General features: G+C 44.4%; 1 protein-coding gene across 1 annotated transcript in view; it reads left to right on the forward strand.

Moving 5' to 3' along the window:
- Nucleotides 1-26370, forward strand: part of FLACC1 (flagellum associated containing coiled-coil domains 1) — a 209710-nt gene that overhangs the window by 30727 nt on the left and 152613 nt on the right. Inside the window, exons 2-3 of the mRNA XM_085648994.1 lie at nucleotides 7415-7555; nucleotides 8434-8491. Coding sequence (XP_085505120.1) covers nucleotides 7415-7555; nucleotides 8434-8491 — 199 coding nt within the window. The remainder of the gene's footprint in view (nucleotides 1-7414; nucleotides 7556-8433; nucleotides 8492-26370) is intronic.

Here is a 26370-nt window from a genome sequence, read left to right on the forward strand (position 1 = left end):
TATCCGAAACTTGGTTGACGGAAGAATCTAGTCCTGACATTTTAGCTGCACTCCCAGATAATTACTATATCCTCCAGTCCAATAGGTCAGAAAATAGAATCGGAGGAGGAGTGGCAGCTGTAATTTCTCACAAACACAAATTTAATTATTTTGCCACACTGCGAATTCCACTAGTTGATTATCTCTTGCTTAAACTTGAGTCCGACCACTTTTCCTTTGTCTGTGCTGTATTTTATAGGCCTCCTGTACTTATGCCTACTTTATCGCAGCTACTGAGTGAAGCCATTGCTGATCTGGCCATAAATCATGCTAGAGTTTTGATTGTTGGCGACTTCAACTATTGGCCTAACAATGTGCGGGAAAGATCTCATTCAGCCGAATTTATTGATTTACTGACGGGTATGAACTACACCCATTACATTAAAGTTCCCACTCATGCCAAGGGAAACACCCTAGATCAGGTCTGGACCTCTAATCTAGAGATAGCCAACCTATGTATTTCCCCCTGTCTATGGTCAGATCATCTGTTCATCACTTTTACCATCTCGAGTACCCTTATTCCTAAACTTTCTCCCCCAGCTACCATCATGGCCAGGAACTGGAGTCGGGTCAACACTAAAGAATTTAGCACTTTATTAGCTGCATCTCAACCCTCTGGCATGGCTGTCTCCCTTCATTCTCAGGCAGAAAACATTAACACTTGGCTGGCATCTGCTAGAGACAGTATTGCTCCGCTACAGACAATTAAAAACAAAAGGCCCCATGACGCATAGCGCTGGTTTTCTGCCAATCTGAAGGCCATGAAATTGGCCTTGCGACAAACTGAACGGAAGTGGAGACAGGACTACTGACCCCATATAAAGATCATTTTTACTGCAGCACTTAAAGATTATAAAAACGCCATTATCAGAACTAAATCTGAACATTTTTCTTCAAAAATCCTGGCATCCACCAACAAGGCCAAGGATATTTTTTCAATAGTGGACAAACTTGTCAAACCTGACCGCGCCATCGTAAAACCCACTCCCTCACAATCCTTATGTGACTCACTCAATAACTACTTTATTGAGAAAATTGTTAACATCAAATCTAGTATCCCTCAGTGCCTTGCATCTGTGGATTTTTGCGGCTCAAATATTAATCCTCATAGCCTGGATCATTTCCCTCTTATCACCCAAGAGATCTTCCTCTCCTTACTTAAGAAGGTTAGGTCAGGATCCCCCTCTGACAGCAGTCCTCCTTCTATTCTTTGGGAAGTCTTTTTCTTTTGCCCTGAACCCCCTATTTCTCTTCTTAACCTTGGGCATTGTTCCCAGCCTCTTTAAGTATGCCGAAGTGGTACCAATTTTAAATAAAACAGGCTCTGACCCTTCCATTCCCAGCAATTTTCGTCCCATTTCATTGTTGCCCTTTCTGGGGAAAATCCTGGAAGCTCATGTGGCCAACTGTCTCAGCACTTTTGTTGAGAAGTCACACTACTTGGACCCTCATCAAGCTGGTTTTAGACCTAAACATTCCACTGAGTCTGTTATTTTGGCAGTTCTCGGTGAGTTACGAAGGGGGGCTGACCAAAGCTCCACGTAAGCTCTGGTGGTCCTAGATCTCTCGGCAGCGTTCGATATGGTCGACCACCATCTTTTGGTCGACTGGGTCGAGAGCGCCGGGATCCGGAGTCCTCCTCTGGACTGGATCTCCTAATTTCTCTGTGACCGCTTTCAAGCAGTCCGTCTCGCCAGCTTTTTGGCGCAGAAAAGGAGATTGACGTGTGGGGTTCCACAGGGCTCTTCACTCTCTCCCCTTCTTTTTAATTTGTATATTCTTCCTTTGATCTTGGCCCTTCAAAAGAGAGAGCTGGTTATATTTAATTATGCTGACGATCTCCAGCTAGTATTTAACATCGACTCTTCCCCTTCATCTATAGAAAGCTTCCAGTCCACTATGATATTCATCAGCAACTGGATGAGTGCTAACCACCTTAAGTTAAATCCAGACAAAACCGAGCTGATTCTCACGGTCGGCTCAGGGAATCCCTGGAATTCCAACTTTTGGCCACAATCCCTGGGATGCCCTCCATCTCCTGTCAACTCAGTCAAAAGCTTGGGAATCGTGATTAGCAATGACCTTACGATGAAGGCACAGATTAATACTGTGGTATCTGCTTGTTTTTTTCATCTCCAAAGCATTCGTAAAATAAGCAGATATTTAACTCTTGAGGCCTGGATTCAAGTTGTTCTTGCCCTGGTGATGTTGTGTATTGACTATGCTAATTCTTTGTACACCGGTATTCCAGCTTACCAACTACGCCGGCTCCAACTGGTGCAGAACCAAGCCGCTAGGCTTCTATATGGTCAACCTAAATCTCACCATGTGAAACTGGTGTTGAAAAACTTACACTGGCTTCCTGTGAGCCAACGCTGTCTTTTTAAACTAGGCTGCACTATTTACAAATCCCTCTCAGACTGTGGCCAGGTTTTTATTGCGTCCAGACTACAACGTTATGTCCCCTCTCGAGCCTTGTGCTCTGCAAACATGAATCTGTTAACCCCTTGTCCGTTTAAGCGTAAAAAACACGGGGGTCTTCGATTCTCGACTTTGGCGCCACAATTCTGGAACTCTCTCTCCCTTGAATTGCGCCTGTCTTCTTTCTATACTCAGTTCAGGATGTCTCTCAAAACCTGCCTGTTTGTCCAGGCCTACAACTGAACTTTCCTTTTTTTCTGCTCCAGCAACTGACTGACCCTGCTTAGCGCCAAGAAACCGTTGGTGAACGTGTGCTGTATAAATTGTTTTTAACATAACATAACATAACTGGAGGGACCCCCTACAGTTCCCCAAGGATATGGCCATAAAGGCAAGCTATTGACTCATTCAGCAAAAAACCCTGCATAGGATTGATCATACTCGTACACTACTGCATAAAATTGGTAGGTCCCAAGATGATTTATGCCTTAGGTGCTGTGGACAGTGAAGCACTTTCATGCATCCATTGTGAGAGTGCCTCAAGCTTGCCTAGTTCTGGAACAGGGTTACACGCACCCTGCGGGAGTCCACAGGGTTCACAACTGACCTTGAGGCCCCCTCACATTGTTGGGTGTCTCCCAATCTGGGATATGTAGAAGAGAAAAGGGAAATTGCTCAAAGATGGTGAAGCGACCACAGCCCATGCCTGCGGGACGGGGTGAGGACTATGGAAACGTGCAGAATAAGTGGGTAGATGGTATACCAAGGGACGGGATGCCCCCATAAATGTGGCTGGTGAGGGCGAAGAGCCCTAGGTAAATGGACTATGATGAGTATGTCATTCAAGATTGTTAGGGGCCGGCCAATGTAATTACTTTAATGATAACTGCATTAAGGTAATTACACTGTCCGGCCCCTAACAGTGCAACAAAGCAACTTCCCCAGTAGGGGAAACCTGTCTATGGCTTCTGCCTCTTAAGAAGCCAGGACGACCCTGCTAGCAGGCAGTGCACATACGCCTTCCTGCTGGGAAAGTTGCTTCAAAAGCACTGTCAGGGGCCCAAGGGATTTATTTGCCTTAATGCAATTATAAAAGTAAATACATTGCTCAGCCGTTCACAATGCTCCCAAATGGAACTGTATTGGGCTTTTTTTTTCCACTTGTGGAGCAACCCGGATTCGGCTCCTCAGCTGAACAAAACAAGCATTGGCATAGCCAAGAGGTCTTGCCTTTGGGATCTTATAAGTGATTAGTCATGCAAAAGTTGATGTTGTTGCACCAAGGATATTGTGCTGGATAACTAAACACTTATAAGGTCACAAAGGTGAGACCTATTGGCTATGCCAATGCTTGTTATGTCTTGTGTTGGCACTGTGAATATGTGTTGTGACTGCATTATGGTGTACGTGGCCATTGCTCAGATCGCGAGTGTTTTATCAGCTGTGTTCCTGTTTTACACAATTCCTTGTCAAGCTGTTTGGCGTGTGTGCTCAGCTACGGAGACTGTTATTATGTTGAGATGTGCGTGTTTAAAAAAAATATTTTTTGACTTTCAAATTCCTTGATGCTTCGAGGGTGCCTTAAGAACTCTCTTTAGTTAATGGCTCTTGCGTGAACGAGGAGGATGGCTTTCAAACAACAAAGTGGTGTGTTTCCTTTGTATGTGTGTTTGTCACTGAGAGTTCTAGTGACACTGTGTCCTTGACGCCTTTAGGCCATGCTGCTTGCATTCCGGGTTGTGCATGGAGAGCTCGCTGACTAACGTGTCCTTGCGCGACTTCTCTGCCGTACGCGTCTGGCGTGGGTCTGGGTAGTAGAATGCGGTCTGTCTCTTTCCTTGTTTGTTTGGTGGGTGGGGGCCTTTTGAAAAATGCACGCACATGTGTTTTGGAGCAATTGGCGTTTTTTTCTGGAGATTTTATGCATTGCCAACGTAAAAAACAGTAACATTCTGTTCGACACAGTCTGGCTGACTTAAAAACGCAGGTAGGCCCCTAGAAAACACGATCAATCAAAACCCGACAGTAATGATGGGTAATTTTGGAACGTCATTTAAGGCAAGCATTCCTGCAGAGAGTGGAAGCCACGAGAGTGCAGATTTCAGAAATAGGTAGCTGAAGGACACTAGGTTCATCCAGTCCCGAGGGAGCAGTACAAAACAACAACAAATATATTCTTATAGGAATATCCCTTATTTGATACTGGGTACATCCCCAGATCCCGTTTTATTGGACTACTTCACAAGTTTTACTTCACAATTCCCCATACATCATATTGCCTTTAACACGCAGGTTTCAAAACTATGTGAAACCACTGTTTCACACCACTGGGGCAACCCCCAAAAACTACGTTCTCTCCCTCCCTACTCCACCAACTGCCTAAGAAAAACATGTGCATAGAGGTTTGGGCTATTCTGTTTAATAGAAAGGGGTTGGGAGTAAAACATCTTCCAATGATGCTTTCAGATAATACTACGAGCCTACATGCTAACTAGCTCCAGGAGCTTGAGTGGCGGAGGGTATATGCACATGTGGGGATGTTAGGTGGATAGAAATGGTGCTCGATGCGGAATGTGAAACGGCCCTCATCACCACCAACACGTGAAAGGCAACTCCTGCTGTGGGAGGTGGACAGCCCAGATGTCTGCTTCTTCTGTTTATGTGGGCAGACGGTTCAAAGTGTGTGACTACATTACACTCAACATATACGTTTGATATAGTATATAGACAAAGGCCAAAAAAGAGAATTCAGATGTCGTTAGCCTATGTACTGTGGAATGCTTCCTGTACCACCAGGCGCTTCCCTGTGAAATGCGTTCCCTTTAACATAGCGGAAAGAAATGCATTCAGCTGGAGCGCTGACGATTGCACTATAAACAAACTGGCCTCCAGGGACACAGGCAGACAATTCTGGTTTTAGCAATGCAAAAATTACTGCTGCGAAAAAAATACATCAGACATCCTGAGTTTTGTTTTGAAGCAATAATAGGTCACAAAGGATGAATGTATCTGCGAAACCATGAGCACAAAGGGAGCTGAGTTTAATATTCTGCTTTGAAGAACAGAAGTTAACTGCTGTGTCCAGCTCGCACGTGTTGGGGCTCCCGGGCCTGTGCTTCCAAGTGCTCTTCCAAGAAACAGAACATGGTTGGCGAGGGCATCCTTTACACCAGCACGAGTCTGACTAGTGCTCCGAAGTGAACCAGCGTCCGCTCACTACCTCCAAAGAGCATCAAGAGACGTCTCAGAAAGAGCCTCCGCTTCTTTAAGAGACCTCTCGCTTTACGCAGTCCATCTGTCCGAAAACTCATTAAGTTAAAAAACAAAAGTAACAAGCTCCGCCGCGAAAGTTAAAGCGAGCACGCTAATTGAAAAAGAATGTCAGGAATGCAGCTGGCATCCAGCCGCGCTGCTGCTCGCTCCCGAGCACCCTAGGCCAGGGCACAGAGAAGGCAGGACATGCACCAGCCTTGGGCCAATTGCGTGCTTTCTTTCTCAGTAAGACGCATGCAAAGGCAAATAGCGGGAGCTAAAAATAAAAAGCACAAGCGTGTGTTTCGAGTTTAAAGCCCTTACTAAAAGCCTTGCAGTGCAGCGCATGCGCACTGGCTCAGGCGAGACCTAAAAAGGGTGAATTTTGCATGTTTAGAAATATGTCCTAATATTTTGCCCACCCCAAGATTTGTAAAAGTAACGGGAAATGGTGTATGCCTTTACGTTCAGTAATCAAGAATGTTAGGTGTAGTGGAAATTACACAGAGGCAAGAAAATAGCGCCCAATTTATGCAAGACTAATGCTGTGTCCAGTTTAGGCTATGAAGTCCAGTAAGAACAGTTAGCGGGTTGTCTGGATACTGGCTGCTCTCTCAGGGCAGCACTGGCAACGCGTGGGCGGATTTCAGAGAGGTGCCTATTGCAGACAATAGTAAGGGTCTGTCTACCCTGGCATCTTTATGATGCATTCCACCTTGAGGACAGGGAGCTTAGAGGGTGCGTATTTCGGCAGGGCAGTGCCCAGTTACAATCACTACATGGTGCTAGTATTTGTGATCATTTCGTATTGTCTACTGACTGAACCTAGACTCATGGCAATCATAATGTCTCTGTATCAGTCACTGTCAGGTCTAGAGCTTGGCCTCATCCTCAATGTTAAAGGACTAGGGTGAGGAATGGTGGCGAATGATAATGATGCCCCGACTACCCACCTGTAGTCTTATTTGCAGGACGTCTCTTATCCTCATCCCAGTCCTAGCATCTCATTTCCTTTCCATTAAGGTCTGCTCTTTGCCCAGATAGACTTTACTTCAGGGTGGAGGTTTAGGACATGACGTATGGAGAGATGTGGGGTTTCTACCCAGAACCTGTGGAACTAATGACAGGTGAGAATTCAATGGAATGCTATAGCTTAAAATTCACATCAGCCCATCCCCACCCAGAACATTTTGTGCCTGCTCACGGCTGTGACTTACAGGCGAGGCGTCATTGTAACACCATAGCCTGATTTGATAAGAGCCCGGGCGCAGCAGCTCAATAAACACATGATCACAGCTGCAAGGTAAGCACTCTTTCCGTCGGAAGCATACAGCTTCGGCCAAATCGAAAGTGGTACTCAGGTGAACCAGCATTTCGGTGGAGCCACGCTCCCTGTCTCTGGCACTCTTGAAAGCTGTGTCGAGCCAGACCTAATGACGCTTGTATCCCCCGCCTTGTAAACAGGCCATCTTTCTGGACAAGTCCACCAAATGGTTTTGTACCCTCGTCATCACTGCTTTCATTGCTCAAGGTACAACTTGGATTTCATGCATAAATCATAACAAGCATCTTTAAAAGCCGTTATTTAAACAGAATCGTGTCACGTGTTTGTCACCTTCTGAACTGTTGTTCATTTGCATAGGAAAATCATGACATTCTTAACAGGAATTCCTTTCTGTTTTCCCCAAATAAAACCATACAGCGACCCGGAGCAGAAAAATGGCAGCCGCAAGCAGGGCCGTTGTTCGCGTTGTTCACTTCCCTTCTCAGCGGCTCCACCATGCAGCTGCTGGCGAAGTGGGAGGCATGGTCCGCCCAAATCATGCCCACCTCTGAGGCCAAGGTAAGGAATGGGACTGGTGGCCACTTCAAGTCCTACTACGTGTGGCCTACCACTCGAGAGCTTTTGTGAAAGTACGTGGCTGCCAAGGTGTGAGTTTGACTATGTGTGACATTTCTCTGTTTTCGGTGTGCTGACGTGTTACGTTTCAATGCCACGTGGGACATTTTGAGTGACACTTAATTCTGAGTAGAACACTGCAGTTATGTCGATGTATTGAAAGAAATATTAGAAAAAGTAACTTTTGTGCAACATAATGATCTAGAGCCAGCCCCCAAAACAATCCAGAATGCAAAGTAACTTTGGCCATAAAGCTGGGCCTGGTTGAAGGCATTCGTCACCAAAGTCATGGGGCCATTTAGAAACTCTGAAATGTGCTTATCACTTCCTTTCAGATCTCTCCCCCCAACCCCTCTCCACCATATAAAGTAATTTTACATTTCTCAAGTTTGTTTATACAAACATCAACATTATCATTAGCAGGACTTTAATATGTTACTTTATGAAGCGGCCGAAGACTGTATTCGAAAGACCACATTACATTATCTGAGTGCTCAGGACTGGGCCATTCATTTCTCAATGACTTCACCAGTCAATACATGATCAAATAATATTATTTTCTTAACCTCAGGCAGATGAAAGACCTAGAAGGCCTCAGCAGGGCCTCAGCAGGATTGCAACTTGTGACCTAGACAGACAGCTCTTCACAACAAGGGTTCATCTACTTAGCTACCTATTCATTGTTGTACACTTGCCAAAATAAGCATGAAGTCAATAAGACATTCAGTTGCATAGCAGCGAAGAAGATTCGTCCCTTGTCCTAAAATGCCATCGCCAAAGAATCTTATTTACCTTTCTTAATAATATTCTATTTTTTGTAGATTCCGAGTTCCAGGTATGAATTTGGACTACAGGGCTTTGAGCAGAAGCGCCTCCCAAGTAAGTATTGTTGTTCATCTGTTTCGGGGGGTAAGCGCGCGCATATGCCCGGCAGGTATGCCAGGAGCCGGCATACCTGAGAGGTGGTATGCTGGGCTCCTGAGGTCTGGATGTGCAATATAGCTGTGGCAATGTCAGCTCAGGAAAGGTCACGGCCAGAGATCTGCACATCCAGCCCCGGTATTTCCTCTGCACTCTGTTTGTCGGTTTGGATTTTAATGGGGGGATTGAAACAACAAGTATCAGAATTTGGAAGAAAAACATTAATTCTGAATGCACTACTTGCACCCAGCAAGGCACTAATTCAGTTCTGCTTCTACTTTTTAGGTCTCGCCTAGCGATGCAGCGCAAAGCGCTGTCACTAGCGAGATCTATTGTTGTCGATTTTAGTTTGGAAGGGAGACAGGACATGTGCACGCGTATGACAAGACAGGAGATGTGCACGTGACCGGCTCGTGGCATTTTCACAACTCCTGCTCGCACCATACGTGTGCACATCTCACGGCACCCGGACTGCCCATGTGCACGCTCATGGCGTCTCTTTCAGACATCCGATGTGCACGCTCATGGCGTCTCTTTCAGACATCCGATGTGCACGCTCATGGCGTGTCCTTCAGCGTGCGCCTTACAGACATGTCTCACAAGGGCTCAGCAAGTAGACAAAATTGCCCCCATGATGGAGTGGGCCACTCTCTGGCGGGTCCGCTAAGAGAATGGTTGCCGGCAATGCACCCAGCCAAGCCCTCACTCACCAGCTGGTTCAGGACTCCGGTGTGTCTCCTCGGTCTGCAGGTTCCCTGGCCGTCTCCTCGACATGCCGCGGGGCTCTCCTCACCACTCGGGAGCCCCGTCTTGCCTCTGGTGCCATGCAGTCTGCCTCGCTCTTTGTCCGGTCCCTTTGATGGGGCCTGGACTTCAGCATGGAGCCTGCAGGGTTCCGGACGTCCTCTCCGGCGGTTCCTTCCTATTTCTTTGGCAGACCCCGCCCACGTCCCAACGAAGGCTGCCTGACTTCCGGTTTCGCCGCGATCTGCACCGGAGACAGGGAGGGCGCCCCGCGATGTCGCCTCCGTTGTTGAGCTTGTCTAAGGCACTGACGCACTTCACTGTAAGCTGTTAACGTTACAGGGGCTCTGAAGGATTCTAGTGTTGTCCGGGAGGGAGGGAGGGGGAATGTTAGAGCATTCATTGGAGCATAAGGACAGAGAGCATTTACCAATCAACCTGACGGAATACACTGCAACTGACGAAAAATGTAATTTGCAGCTATGTCTATTTCCATCAACTAGGTTATGAGTTTCAGCTTCAGCCAGGTCTTTTATTTTAGCCAATAACACTTGGCATGCTGGGAAATGTAGTCGATTTAAATGCGATCCAAGAGTGTTGTTGCTTTGGGTTTACCGTGCAGCGCAATTTTGAAAACCATCCGTTGAACCACCCTTGAGAGGTAACAGGGCACTAATGGCAATGGGAGGTTACAGAGTAGCCCTATATGGTAAAACAAGCATTTGTTATGCAAATGGTCTCACTTTTGCGAGAGTTTAGCTATTATTGTAAATGACAATGCCTTTTATTTATGTTTTAAAAACCTGCAAGTGGTGCCTATGTACTATAAGTACAAAGTGCGTGTTTACGCACCACTTGTAGGTTTTCAAAACACATATATAAAAGACATTTTCATTTACAATGCCAATAGCTCAAACTCTCGAAAATGCAAGACCTATTGCATTGCAAATGATTGTTTTTAATTTTGAAGGCATATTGCTCTTGCAGACCTTATATTTAGTGCAGAGCAGAGAGCCTCATGCTAAATGTCTACATGGACTGCGTGTGAGTGAGTTTGCTAGCCACATGCTTCCACAAATTCTTCATTTGGAGTGTTTAGCGGATAAGCATCAGCTGGGATTATGACTTATTTTCTTATGCATTTAAGGGTTTTGTTATGAAATTGACAGGGCGTTATGCTGTTAATTTTGCCTTTCCCATTCATTTGGAAGCATCTTTCATGCCCTTGGGAACTGGCAGAGCTCGCTAGACATTGTCAATGGTAACTAACTCTAAATTGATACCACCCAACAGAGATGTTGGACAGAGAGATCAATAGAGAAGCCAATGATTGCCCCACTTAGAATGTTGTAAGCAGCTGGCTTGGCATTATTGCTGTTCCAGAGAAACTGGGCCCTACCCACCACTAATCGGACCTAACAAACCCTCCCCCAGATTAGATCTGAAGCCCCAAAGCCCTGCGTGATGAGTGGCTCCAGTATCACCGGGATAGGGCGCCACACAGTGAACGGTCAAGAGAGACCATTGTTGCTATAAAGTGGTTGAAAGGAGGACTTGTCAGCACTTCCAAAAGCTGTTTTCGCCCTTTCTCTCCCAGTTTCTAAAGCTGTTTTCCCATCACTCACAATTTCGCTTTCACTTGCGGTTTTGCTTTCACTTGCTGTTTTGCTGTCACTTGCAGTTTTGCTCGTCTTTTTAGGTCTCGCCTGAGCCAGCGTTTTAGCGCTGCTCTCGCGAGAGCTTTTGTAAAAGGGAGATTTGGAAGTGCAAACGAGTGCTTTCAGGCCAACTACAGTGCATGTGCGCCAGGCGCGCGCACCATTTGGCAGCCTGCTGATCACTTTTGCGGCCGCTTTGATGTTCTCAGTGAGCCGCGCGCGGCCACTGAGAACATCAAAGCGGCCGCGAAAGTGCACACCATTTGCCACCCCCTCCCTTATCCCACTTCCTGCTTGTTAAGAGGTTTCTGTTGCGTAACCTGCCGAGAAGGCGATTTTCGGTGCATTGGATTTGTCTCTGCGTGAGAGACTTGAAAGACCTTAGTCCGGTTTGCACCTTTGCTCGAGGTCACTAGTCCGTGGATGCAAAGGTCGTTTTTGCCCTGTTTGCTTGGTCTAAATGTTTAATAAAATTCCCTCACGCCAGTCCAACTTAAGCAATGGTCGACACTTGAGTATCTTGCTATCATTAGTATAAACCCCCTCTACCCTGACTTCTAAACGTTGCAGAAATGTAATCCTGTCCAGAGATGGGCAGTCATGTTGTGACGCTGGGGCAGCGGTAGTTTTGTATTGCATCCTTTGTGCATGGAATCCTATGTCAGTGCAGCTAAAGCAAGACACACAGACAGTCTGTTCGCTTTAGGACAATAAGTGAAGATCAGCTGGATGGTGCTGGGCTTTGAGTGACCTGGTCCTCGTAAACTGGACGTCACTCGTTTGTTTATGCACTTTAAGTCCATACGTGGTGGGATAAATACATAAATTAAAGTAGTCACTAACTGGAAAAACACAATTACATTGATAAGAGTTGTACAACGGTGTTTCTTCTTTCATCAGCACAACATTTCATATTAAAAGTTTGTTTGTGGTTTTACAACACATTTCAACACTGGCGGGGCAGCCGCCACTGATCTTGTTCATGACAAGGCGCATCACAGTGGTGTTGTAGGCCTTCTGCCTAAGTCACACCAAACTCCCCTCAGGGTATTCGCACGTTGCTTTTCCTTTCTCTTTGTCTGTTCATACTCTGCTCGCATTGATTGCAAATTGCTTTGTTTTTCCAAGAAATGCTAATGTTAATCTATTGGCAGTGAGGTTCTGCATTTGCATTTCAACGGCTCTCTCTTTTTCCTCTTACTCACTGAGGAACCCTGATTGCCTACAAGAAACGAACATTGGCAAAGCCAATACGTCTCGCCTTTGCGAGGGGTAATTGTGTTTGTTTTATTTTCTTTACTCTGCAGTAGTGTACGTGTCACAGAAGTGTTGCTTGTAGAGGATGTGGAGTAACGGCTAGTGCGCCGGACTTTAAAGCTGGGGAACAGGGCTCAACTCTACATTCTGGGCACATTTCTGTAATGGAAAGCGCTCTGGTAGCTTTGTTTGTGCTATATAAAAAAGCAAATAAAATAGGAATGAATGGAGAAGTGCTTACAGGTTCGAGAAGTGGGGCAAGTGATTAGATGCACTCTGTCTAGTGTTTAAATAAAAAAGACACGAGTCACCAGTAAGTTGAATAAAAATAAAGCATGTTTGATGTGAGGGCGATGTGGCTTCGGTGAGTGAGTGGGTTGGGGGGAAAAGAGGCGGCAGACATATGTTTTTGATCTGCATCTCACTAAAGACATCATTTACCAGAAATATGCTAATGGTGACTTTGGTAGCGCACAGTGGCGTAGCTAGTGGGGGGCGGTGGGGGCGGTCCGCCCCAGGCGGCACTATTTTGGGGGCGGCGGCCCTCAGCACTGGTGGCAGCCTTTATAAGTTTATTTGGGTACATTCGCGCTCGCGCTGACACTACTGTAAGCTCGCAGCTTGTCTTTCACTTTAGTATCCTATCGTTGTTTGTTTATATTGTATGCTTTTCAGCTCTCTTGCCTGTGCTCGTTGTTATAGGAAGCTGCTGAGTGCTGACATAGGCGGGCCCAGCAGGAGCAATGTTAGCCTGCCCTGGCCACGGAGAACCACGATGCCTGCCTTCTGCAGTCTGCATCGAGCTCTGATCCTGCCTGACTTTTAGGCCGGAGTGGCAGCCTTGAAAGCACAATTGGCTCCGCATACCAAAGCGCAGGAGATGCAGCGCTTGGCACGCAGACGGGGTCGGGCATCAGGTTTGTAGCCAAGAGGAACGTATATTTTTTTTAAGAAATCCCCGTACAATGCTTTTTTTCAGTCATCTAAAACCCGAGCAGTTTTCAATGCTCAAGAATCTTCAATGCCAGAAAAAACAGGAGAGGTGTGATTGCATGATGTTCCAGTTCTTATGGTTAGATGGTATAGTATAAATCAATAAATTAAATATTGTTTTAAACCATCGGGCAATCGCAACATGGTTACATTTTTATAAGAACTATGGAATGACCACAATTCGCCAGTGGCAGTGATGTTTTGCTTGGTGCTGTTGATAGCTTCTTTCACTATTATATCAGGCGACGTGCACTTGCCGTTTTCAGTGCAACCAGGCTCTTTCTATGCTGGACTACTGGTCTTGGGGATCCAGCATGTTTTATAGTTCATGCATTAAGTACAGAGTTTATGATTTATCCCATAAACAACACTATTTGTCTCATATCCCATAAAGTCCTTTCTGCCCAGTGCATGTCCCTTTGTGGTGTCTGGACCTTGGGGGATGTCTCATTTTTTATGTCCTCCTGACGGATGATGCCTGTTGGGATAATGCAAATTTCCAATAGATATGAAAACATTCGAATTACGTTCCAATATGTATTTTGCTTCCAGCGTATACAGGTAAAAGGTCCAAAAATAGGAGCACATTTACCTGTCCTTGGGATCCCTATTCGTCCTCTTACCTCTGCATTAAATAGCACCTGCTCTTAGTATGAGGTAGGTTGTTAGACATTTCCACCCTTCACTAGCTTTTAAGTACATGGAATTTAGTTAATGACGACACTTTAAAATCACTAATTACCCTCTGTCAACTTATAGATGTGTTTGGAGACAAACCTTTCAATACCTGCAGTTGCATCTGCTACAGTCTGTCATAGATAAAGCACTCTATGCTCGACATTCTTCCAAACGTGGCTATGATTAGGGGTAAGATTACATCATTATGTTGAGTAATTGGTAAGTTTCTTTTTTCAATAGCCATAAGTGCTCGTGTGAAGTACACCTTGGCTCATGGCTATGCATTGTGTGGTTTACAATGTGATTTGTGCTGTAATGTAGTTGAGGGTGTATAATGCAATGGTAACCATACATTGATACAGTATTGAATTAAAACAGCATTTCACATGCATCTTTTACTTTTAAAGAAATAATATACCTTACACATTATTCCTAGCCACAAAACAAAACCAGAACATAATTGAACGTCTATTCACTACATTTTAATGAAATAATGGGAGATATGTAAAATTAAGGTCCTGGCTCCAGTTTGTGCACAGGGAGAACTTCCAAGAGGTGACTTTTAAAAATAAAAATAAAAATACCTGTAAAACTGTGCTTTAATTTAATGACAACAGGAAAAATGTAAAATGAAGTGGTAATTTCATTACACAATGAATATAAGGCTTAACTTTTCACTTTAAATTTATCCCATTAAAAAAGTACCCCACCACTGCAGTGGCCATATATATCTGTTGTAAATATTGCCAATAAATAACAGGGAGAACTGCGCATGGGTCAAGCGTCAGTCTGTGGCCCCTCCTTTTCATGAGCAAAGACTTGGAATTAATGCAAATAGTGACACAAAATTCATACAAAAATATGATTGTGTCTTTTAAAAAATAATTATGTTTATTTCTCCTACATGCAGAAGCATTTCATGTGAACATCAGATTACATCACTACATTGAGAGGCATTTTTAGAAGTAATAGATTTGGAACATGAAAGGATGGACTCTCACCATCCATGATGACAATGCTATATTAACGAACTAAGTGGCAAATCATGTACCATACATGTGGCATAAATTATTATCACATGGAGCAAATGTATATAGTCTGGCAGGAGAGATTTTTCTAAAGGGTTTTTGTACCGTGCACACCCTGAACTCAGGTGTTTCAAGGTCCCGGCATGTGATAATGTGGAAAAAGGAGGCATGATGTAATAAAATATTTGTATTGCTGCATTTATATAGTGCTTACTACCCTATTGTGGGGCACTGAAGCACTACACGATCAGCAAGTTGATCCATTTACACTGTTTGGTTGGAAAGAGGTTTTCTTTATTTTGTGAATCTATGTGGCAAGTGTTTCCATGTTGTGCGTGATGACCACTGAGGTGCGGTTACCGAGTTATGGAACATAGTAGTGTGGTGGATGAGCAGGTGTGAGAGACAAATGTGTAGCCTATGGTTTTTAGTATGCTGGCAGCCATGAACAGCACTGCAGGTCTGTTTGATTTCTTATGATTGTAGTCTTCTTAGCTGGTTACTGCAGAGGTCAGGAGCACACAATGTGTTGAAGAGGGAAGCCGGGACTAATACCAGGCTCTCTGGTTTCATATTGTGCATTGCAGGCATTAAATGGATATTACTTTATCCCTAGTCAGTAAAGCTGGGCGTGGGTGGGAAATAATGCACACATTATTCAGCCTTTAGTACCTCTCGATTATTTTCATGGATCAGAAGTAGCTCTCACTACAGAAAAGGTTGGAGACCCCTAAACGGTTCGGTTGTCATGAGGGGAGGAAAGGATCTTTGGTGACTGTGGCGTGAGAGACTCCTAATTTTGGGGGTTGAAGAGACTGCGTCTCTCAAGAATAAATGAGCCATTACTCCCCTTGACTGGAGCTCTTAGTTGCTCGCCCCACACCTCATTCAGTGAATCAGCTCGTGCCTAATTAACCCCTATACACAAGACAGAGGCTGATTATGAAACATGGAGGGTTTTACCGGATATCAAACACCAAGGTTTGCTGCCTAAATGCACAGCAGCCCCCTCTCCTGCTAGGGAAGTGCTGCTGGGAAAGCCTGGATTTTAGTGCGGGGGATCCGAACAGCTGATTCAGGTGGAAGTAAGTGGTGGAAACGAGCATCTGTGCACTATATTTTAAAAGATGAATGAGTTTCTTGTTCTCATATCCTTAAAAACCCAAGAACACGCTCATGTGAGGAGCTCTTCTAGGGTAACATCCTTTGTCCAGGTCATTACTTTAAACCTGCAAATGTCTGGTGTCAGGTGTCCTTGTCTAAGTAATTCAATGGAAGCATAACATCACTACAAATCCCAGACTGCATTAGGATGTTACAGAATAATCCAGGCCTGGAAGCAGAGCCTGTAGTGGCCTGGAGTGAGCCAAACCATGGCAGGGACATGTTCTCAGCCCCTTAGTATGGTTAATTCAGAAGGTTAGGCCCTGATTATGTGCTTTGATTAAAATCTATGCAAACAGAAGTTCCTAACAGGACTGGGATTTTGATCTGTGAGATACATATTACATCTCTGCTGTTTTCCCGTGACAGTTTTTGGCAGGTCAAACTTGTGGAAATGTATTCGACGGAAAAGGCCTTTGAAAAAGAGAAAACATGTTACATTGGGTGAGTTAAATACTGATTCTGCACGTTATGCCTTATTTCCAAGTGAAAAGCTTTGAGTGTGTTCTGTTTCTCACAACCAGTAAACACCTCACTTGGGGTAAGTAAGTGTGTCTACTGGAGTCAGTAAATTCAGCATTCTATTCTCAGTTACTCGGGATCATGCACTTAGTAGAACTAGAAGTAGAAAAATCTGCAGCAGAAAACAGGCATAGACAAAGTCTCTCAGTGTACACCTCTCGAATCAAGACTGGATTTCTGTGGCCCCCATCCTGACACCACACTTCTGCAGCCCAAGGGTGTGTCTGCACAATTATTTACTCGTATGAACTGACCATACCTGACCAACAGGAATACCTTGGGTGCCTTCATTGGTCAATATCATCTCTGGTACAATGCAACAGTAAATGCAATTGGTTAACTACCTCAGGCAAGTGTCTGTGTTCTCTGTATATCCTCTCTCATGACGTATTACATTGATTCTGATATGTGCAGATCCTTGCGCCAAGTCCACACTCTACAAATATTTATCTAGGTGTCTTAAACGAGTTAAGTCTGTCCAACAAGAGGCACCTGAATAGAAAATAGGAAGAGAGCTTGAGGCTGCTTGAAAGGAAGAGGGTCTGGGCATAATGTGGCTCTGAGTGCCAACTGCATCCCCTGCTTTCTTTGAAAAGTGAACAACACAGAGAGGGCTAGTGAAAGGTATAAAAGATGTGCCTTCCTACCTACTGTGTAGCCTTGGACCGTGTCCTGTATGTGCATGTAACTTGCATGATCGAGGTAACTATTAGCGGCGATACTACGTGTCTCTCGGACCTCTGCTCGCAGTCCTTTTTCCCCAGTACCTCCCCCCACTACCTGCCATGGGCGGCAATCTGAGGGATAGCCCCGGGCGCCCGAAGCTCTAGCTACGCCTCTGGTAGCGCATTGGTTTCGTTGGCTGTTGCTGGTTTAAATGTTTGCTTAAATTAACGTGATTCGTCATGTAATCCCAATGATCCCAGATACATTTTTTTTGCAACCCTTGTCGCCTTCCTGAAGCCTGCTTGAGTGTTTAAATGTGTGACTGATAACTTCTGAGGGGGAGGGGTTCTGATGCAGCTTCTGTGATACATGTGCCTATTGTGTGACTGTCTGTGGTGTACAAGGTGCCCAGGTGGCAGCTTTTAGGCGTTAATACTGTCGGCAGCACGGTGTACGTTCACCAGAGCATTCCTTCTTCTTTTGCGTTTTTATATAGCGCGAGCGAAGGTATAGGTCCTGAATCCACTGTTCATGTCTCTCGGAGTTGCCAGCACAAAACAGTGACTGGCAGAATGGCAAATGCAAAAGTTAACAGCGAGAATGTGGAGTAAGGGCTTGTTCCCGGCCTTTGAAGCTGGGGATCCAGGCTCGAGTCTCCGCAGGGGCTCTACATCCTGTGCTTTGATACCTTCCTTCACACTATATAACTAGCCTTTGCAAATCAATAGGTCTGGCATTCGTGCAAGTTTAAGCTATTAGCATTGTAAATGACAAGGACTTTTATTTATGTTTTGGGTTTTAAAACATAAATAAAAGGCATTATCAATTACAACACTAATAGCTTAAACTCTCGCAAATGCGAGACCTATTGCATTGCAAATGCTTGTTCTCCTTCTCTCCCTCGGTTTCTCCTTGCCCCCCCCTTCTCTCCCTCTGTTTCTCCAGCTCCCTGTTTTTCCCTTTTCTGTGTCTGCTTGGCTTTCTCTTGCTACTTTCCCCTTCTACTTATTTTTCCCATTTTCTCACTCTCCCCTCCTTCTTTCCTATTCTTTCACTCACTGTTCCCTCCATCTCTCTTCTATTCCTTCCTTATCACTTTCTCCCTATTTCTCCCTATTTCTCCATTTTCTTTCCCTCTATTCTCTCTCTCTACACATCGAGCATTTATTTTTCCGACAGCACAGCATTAAAGTAAACATTCTGTGTGGATGGATCCATGGTTAAAATAAGCCGGCAGTAGACATGGTGTCTGCACCACAGAACATATAAGCAGCATGCGAAGATCTATACAATTCCTTGGTATGTAACAAAAACTGGTGTGTCATTGCAATACAAGCAGTTCATGCATGTATATTTTTATGCCGACGATTTAGTGTCTACAATTTGAAATGTGTTGAAAACCAGAGGTTCTCTAGTGAACTATTTTCCTTCGTTTAGTCTGGTTTTTCACCCCTCACTCCCACCCCAATCCTCTCTTCACCACTATTTCAGGTTCCTTTCTTTATTAGCTAAAGCCTCCATGTGTTATGGCTATAACTCTGCCGTTGTTGACTTTGTTTTTCATTGCACACAAAGAGTATATGTATTATGTATTAAACATATTCCTAATCCAGAATAGAACAGAAAGCTCAAGGGCCCAACCCAGGAGCATCTCTGCTAGTTTACACCAGTCTTTGAAGTTGGGACACTCAAGTCAGTGATCCTACAAGGGCATAAGCAAGGCCACTGGAATAAGTGATTCAAGGATGTGGCACTTTTCCGCATAATTAAGGATTTATCACAATTGCCTTATATCATCCATATGCTGCCTCGTTTGCCGAGTTCAACAACAAAATCTTTTTTTTCATAGCTCAAATGTATCAAAAGTTACTAAAAGAAACGCATTCATGTGGGCCGTAGAGCAGCACATACTTTACAGGTTAGTCGCTGATCGCTATTTTCAGCTGCTAAACTGATGCTAACTAGATAAAGCCTTTGCCCAGGCAGTATTAGTATGTCTTAAAATAACAAAATAGTGAAATACTGCCCAGAGGTTCCTTTATTAAACCATATAATTTGCCTTTTCTTTCTACGTAATTTAGTCAGCAGTTTAGTAGTGCTATTTCATTTGTTCCTCCATTTCCACATAATTCCTGAGGCCAGAGTTGAAATGTTTGCTCATTTTGCAGCAGTGTCACTCAAAGTATTATCCCCAGGACCTGAGAACATCACAAATAAATGAACTGAAACTTGGCCGCTGTGCGCCTCCCATTAATGCCGGGAGAGGGCCCACTGCAGGGCCTCTCTGAGCATCCTAGGACATGCATGGTCTCTGCTTGTGTGCCCTCTGGCTTGGATTACTCACCTGTTCTCGGATGCTCTGTTAGGGTGGGAGCCTCGAACTCTGGGCCCTGTAGAGAGTTTGTTCTCCCAAACTTAGATCCATAACTCGCCCACCACATGCGGTGCGCACCCACCCCTAGTGGGACAGAGGCAATTGCAAATGTAAATTATTTTACAGATGAGATTAGCTCTCACATTACACTTACCTCTTAGAATGGCGTTTATTGGCTTGAGTGGATGGCGTTAATTAAATTTTCTTTTTGGTCTTGCCACTTATTGATACAAATATTGTGAGGTCATAAGCGTTGCATTTTGTATGTGAGTTTTTTGTTTGTATGACTTTTGTGCTAGTTGTGGATTGCTGTAGCTCTAAGTGAATTAATATATATATATATAAAATAATTTTTTACAATTCAGTATTGATTCAATACGCCTTTTTGTTTTCAACTGAATTCATTGTTTAAATCCTCATCTGTCAATCCACGTGCATGTAATTTTATTAGAAATTGCTAATTCTTATCTTTAGTTTAATTATAAATATTATCTATTTTTCAGTGGTGATGTTATTTTTTCATTTTAAACTCTTCCCAACATGTACCAAATATGTTCCATTCTTTGTATCTTCCAAATCTGTATCTTTCAAATCTATCTGTTTATTTCCGTGATTTCATTTGTTTGCCCTTATGCACAGACCTCTTTTCTTGTGCTGAGCCAAACGTTTCATAACCTGTTTCGTCTTTCTAGTGATGGTTTTTTGTTTTTTAAAAAATTTTTTTTATTAGAAACCGTTAGCACACAATAAAAAACATACAAGGGCCTACAACCACCAGGGCCGGCCGCTATAGAGCCTGTGGGCCCGCAGTGTAACGCCATACATTCAAATGAACCAGCGGCAAAGCACCCGGCAGTCTGTAAGCACCTATAACAGACCATGGCCATAGGCCAGGAGCGGTTTAAGACAACGGTTTCATTTTTTATTAAACATAAAACACACTCAAGGCAATGAGAGTCCGAGATAGCAGCGTGCTCTTCCCAGGACGGGGAACAACATACAGTGTCCAAAGCGATTCTGGTCCAGAAGCGGTGAAGGGGGGCAATGGGAAAACAAAGCATGGAACACACATCACACACTCCCGCAGAATGCGCGGCTAGGGGGTCAAAGCAATATCGACCTCTAATGGCAAAGGCGGGGCGCAGATACGGCCTCGATATAAATTCCACGGATCCCATACCCTACTCCATTTCCCTGGCTTACCTCTCGCCACATACACCGTCTTTTCCCTAAACATACACCAGTCCATATTCTCCTTCCATACATCAACCGTGGGTGGCCTCGGGGAGCCCCATAGCTGTGCAATGTTACGCTTAGCCACCATATACCCCAAGGTCACCCACTGCGTCTGTGCCGCATTGCAATCATTCGGTTCCCAGACATTCAGCAAACACCTCCTAGCCTCTGGCAACAGGGCCACGTGCGTGACCCTCTCCAGTACGGTATGGATACCGTTCCAGAATCGCACAATCTCCGGACATTCCCACAATATATGAAGGAACGTAGTGATGGTTTTTAAAGGCTTAAACTGGTTTCCTGTTTCAGAAAGGCGTAGTTTTAGGGAAAACCTCTAAACTCCAGCTCGGTTTATGAAAAGCAACGCTCTCTTCCCACTTTGAAGCTTGTCTCTCCATCATGTTTCTAGAAGGTGTAACCGATTGTTTACATTTAATTAGAATGTCTCCATGCACTCTTTCTCTAGGTGGGCTGTCCCTGGAGTACTGCAGACTAGAGTGATGCTGTGATCATTGTAGTATCTTAATCATCCTGGAAAGGAATGACCCTTCCCAGACCATGGTCAGTCAGTCGGTTGTCCCTCTTCGAGCTGGTTCTTCAGAAAGAGCTGTGCCCTGCTCTGTCGCAGAGAGGTGCGTCGCTCTGTGTGTTTTTGGGTCGAGCCTGGTCAGCGCCTGCAATGCTCCGCGAGGAATGGAATAAAAGCTCCGCCCATTTCCCCGCAAATTTTTTCTATTGGGGAGAAAAGGACGCGGGACTGTGCCACGTTGCCTTGCATATCCAAAGCAAGCACCTCCGCTAGAAAGATGCTGGGTCTCCAAGCCATGAGCTTCACTCTTTTATCTTTTTAACAATGTGCATCATACACAATGTGCTCCTGTGGATAATTCTTGTTGCTCCTTTGTGATGTTAAGCTGCAAGCTTTCCTCCTGTGTTCCTCCAAGCTTCAAATAAGCTTGGGGATAGCAGGAAAGGATTTGGAAAATGGCAATCAATACTTTGTCTGAAGCCAAATAGCAACACCATCAGAAACAAGCATTGGCATAGCCAATAGGTCTCGCCTTTGGGACCTTATAAGTGTTTAGCCATGCAACAGTTGGTGTTGTTGCACTAAGGATATTGTGCTGCGTAACTAAATACTTATGAGGTCCCAAAAGCGAGACCTATTGGCTATGCCAATGCTTGTTTTTTTTTGGTTGTGTTTCATGGCGCAGAATTTCTAAAAGTGCTGCTTACACTAAAAATTCAAGCTAGTGGAACCTGTTCCGGCCACATGAAGGTTCTGGGTCTCCCAGCTCAATCCATGTTGCTACCTGTTTTGGCCCCTGAATGACAATGGAAAACAACTTTCGAGCAAGCAATTACCTGAAGCATCCCAGAAGGCATATGCATCCCAGACCTTACTCTGGCAGAAAAGGGGTATCATCTATTCAATCAATAAACTCGAATTTGTAGAGCGCGGCTAATCACCCGGGAGGGTATCCAGCCGCTGGTCCTATTTTATTCTGATAAAAGTTCCCCTTGGGAGCTCCCTCTCTTGCCCAGGGACTTAGTTACCATTGGTGCAACAGATGCAGTGGCATTGGAGCCCAGATTCGTGAGGGGCTCATTCACCTCTGGTAATGGCTGTATTTTACTACCGCAAGAGCAATCATGTCCTTCCTCGCGCCAGGGCCCATGGCATCATTGCTACGCTTCTACTCTTGCCCTCTTCCCTGTATGTGTGAGCCCTCTCTACTCTAAGCTGCAGAGCGGAGTTATTAAAAGGTATAACATGTAGGGGACTTGAGCCTGAAATGTGTCAAAGGTGCACATTGTCACGGGCATCTAACTTCACGCATTATCTTTTCAGACCGGTTTCTGTACACTCTGAATTGGGTTCTGATAGTTACAGAATGATGGGAGCTGTATATGTCTCTAACAGGAATGCTTTTTGCTGCATGGCTGCCAGAAAGATGGGCAGTCTAAAACGACATATTCTGTTTTAGAAGCAGCTGCAATGAGTTTATCCTTCACGTCCTGTATTTGTATGGTTGGCAGTGGTTTTCATGCGGTGACACATCAATTTGTCAAATAAAACGATGTAAACTTTATCCGAGTGAATGTGGCTGGACCTAGTCAGTGAACTGCAGCTACAGCCGAAACAAAAAAACCAGAATGGACAAAAAACAGGGGGAACACGCTACATTGATCTCTACACAGTAACACCATAACATTAATGCAATCACAACCCCCCTGTTACCACCGTCTTAAGTCTGTTTGGCATGTCTAATTTGACCACTGACATGAAAAAATATTTTCACCTCATAGAAGACAGACAAATGACCCAGGTGCATTACTTGGCAGATAGTTGCACTATCTGTCCAAGAAGGCGAAAACAAAATGTCCCATTCTTTACCAGATGACTGCCCCTGTTATATGGTTTTACCATCCCCAAGTACACTTCTTATATTTTATAAAAAAATGTATTGATAGATTGTACCTTTAAACGCTATGTTATGGTTTTATACTTTTTTCTAGGAAAAAACGAATTTAGTCTTTTTCTTAACATATTAGAAAGTCACATTTATTAAATGTTTTAAAATGTAAAAAGAAAAAAGACTCTTTAAAGTTGGTGTCTGTGAAGTTCCAGCTTCACTCACCCCTCATTTTTACATTTCGGCTACAGACAGCCCTAGCTGTCTGTTGGCCAAATCATTTGTTTCCGGTAAATGCTTAGTTGTCTTTGGTGATTGATTGGCTACTCATGATTGGATGGCTCATTTGTCTGTCTCTTCCCTGGTCTTGATTTATTAACTCTCCTCCCTGTTCTTGTCTCCGTCCCGCCCAGGAGCAATTCTTTCTTGCATTGTTCTGACTGAATGAGTTAAAACCTTCAAGTGCATACCTGAGCGAACTCATTTTTTCTTTTTCTATGGAACACCCCATTAGAAACCCTTTTCTCCCTCACTCTGTTCCCCACTGTCTTTTGCTTTCCTGCTCCCCGATGCGCCACCCAATCCCACTCCCTTATTTATTTATTTATTTTCTTTTTTCCCTCTTCCTCCTACCCCCAGATTTGCCTGGTTTCCCCTCACCTTGTCCCCAGTGCCACCTTCCCCGCTCCCCATGATATTTATTTTCTTGTTTATTTATTTTCTCTCTTCTTCCTGGGCCCTTCTCTCTGGACAAACTTCCACTGATACTCAGATGCATCAAGGCGACCCCTGTGTTTCGAAAAAAAACGTAAGACATGGCTCCTTTTCTGTCCCCCGGTTCCGCCGTCCTATTTTCCTGCTGATTGCCCTTCTGAAGTAGCGCCAGGTCACTCCTCGGAGTAACAGTTACGCGTTACAAATTATCTACATAGACATAGACACATAGTGCGAGTGCTATTGATTCTACTGTGTGACGTACCATCACCCAGCAGGGAGACTGGCAGGCCTTCAGTTCCCAGGACTGGTCACAACAGGCAGAAGTCATGTTGAGCTTCTTCACACTGATTTACAGTTTCAGTTTGACAATTTGGAGGCCTCAACTCCTCTTTTAATAATGCGTTTCCAAATCACAAATGTGATTTAGTGTTTCAGTCTTTGAATTTTGTGTTATGGTTTTTGCTTCCTTGCCTCTATCCTGTCTTTTGTCCAGAAAGCAGTCTCTCACAGTTGGTGTGACTACAAGTTTGATGGCCCCAAAACATAGACCATGTGAGGGTCTTGAGGTTCACACTGGATGTCAGCCTCACTGCTATATGCTCAGCAAAAGGCTGGCAAAGCACCCTAACCTTACTCTTTATGATTCTCTTATCAACCATACCTTCTTCCTGTGATATGCCCAGGCACCTTCGACTAGTGAGCTGCTCTAGAATCAAAGAGCCCCTTTGAAGTGCCCAAAGGGCCTTGCTCTCCCTCCAGTGTGTGTCTCACCCAGCTCTCAGGAATGTAGTAATGCACCATTCTTCTCTGGGGGACTCCTCATTCGTCACATTCCTTCTCCAGCAGGCCCTGGAGTTCCCATTATGGAACCCATACCACTCATAGGCACACATGCATCCTTGGGTATGCATGCAAAAACATGTGTGGCCTTCCATATAGTGCATCACTCACAGGCATACATACATACCAGAGCGCTGTATAAAACCCACATGGTGGATCCATCCTGATTTAGACCAAGTGTGAGCTAAGCACATAGCAGCAGAACTTTGCTCGAGTAGGCCCCCCTTTCAAGACCAATATGAAAAGGCCTGGCCATATTTCTAATCACTTATTACAAAATGGTATGCTGCCACCGCTGTGCTCGTGCTACATAGCACTTGGTGAGAGATGTAGCCCTTCACAAACTATGAGGGCAGCACATTGTGGGAGACAAGCCTATGACATGGTGCACACGTATTATCCGTGTTCACCCATGACCAAAAATTGTTACCAAGGATCCAGATATCGCCATAGTTGAGTTTCACTCAGAGCAGGAGTTCATGCCTATTACCATGTGAGGGACTTCTCTGTTCCAACCCCAATATTTCCAGCCATGCACCTGCATGCGCTTTGACACATGCATTTACATGACTTTGTCAATGAGCATTAGCAAAGCCAATAGAGAGGATCTTTTTAAAATATTTGTCTTTGTTGACATTTTATATTTGATAATACGACTTTATAATAGAAATGGAAAACATACATTAACACTAACCAAGGGTTAGCACTGTTGACCATAACTGTTATGAAAGTATGTCGCTTACCATAAAGCTCAGACTTTAACATTTTTAACTTAGTGGATTGGCCAATGCTTGTTTGTAAAATTCATCTGTACCTTCATGAAATTTCAAATTGTTAAACTACTGTGTCAGTCACCTACTCTTGATCTGATCACATACAGAGGATGAATGCTTGATCAACCTACCGGGAATTGCCGTTCGGTTGCCACTTTGTAGAAAGGCTGCTGTCCCTGAAGGGAATTGTGAGTCTCAGCTACAAGTGATGTCCAAGCTTTAACCGTAATGTGAAACACAGCACTTTTGTTTGTAGTATGTACTCACTTATGACATATTCCTCTGAGTTACTACAGTCAAGCCTCTATATTCTGTTTTGCATTCATACTTTAGCTTGATCCATCACTTTATATCAGGGGTTTCCAGCACTGGTCCAAGAGGGCAAAAGCCACTCAGGAGCTTCGGGATCTCCCCATGAGATAAATGTACTGGCAGCCAAAATGCGATGCGTTGATACAATGAGTAGTTATCCTGACAATCTGGCGTGACTCCAACCCATGTGCCCTCTACTTCACTCTTCTCTAGTTGACGGTCTTGCTATTTGCTCTGAATGAGCTTTGTAAATCTGTCGACATATTTGTGTAATTAGTCCCGACTGTTTATTTTTATTGATTTTTTTACGGAGTTTTTATATAGAGCGAACGTGACCCGGTATCGGGTATCAGAGCGCTTTACATAGCACCAGTTGCGTTACATGAGGACACATTCATTTTTGTTAGGCACGGGAGATTAAGTGATTTGCCCAGAATCACAGGATGTTCAACCAAGCT

This window comes from Triturus cristatus, chromosome 3_2, assembly GCF_964204655.1.
Source record: "Triturus cristatus chromosome 3_2, aTriCri1.1, whole genome shotgun sequence".
NCBI lineage: Eukaryota > Metazoa > Chordata > Amphibia > Caudata > Salamandridae > Triturus > Triturus cristatus.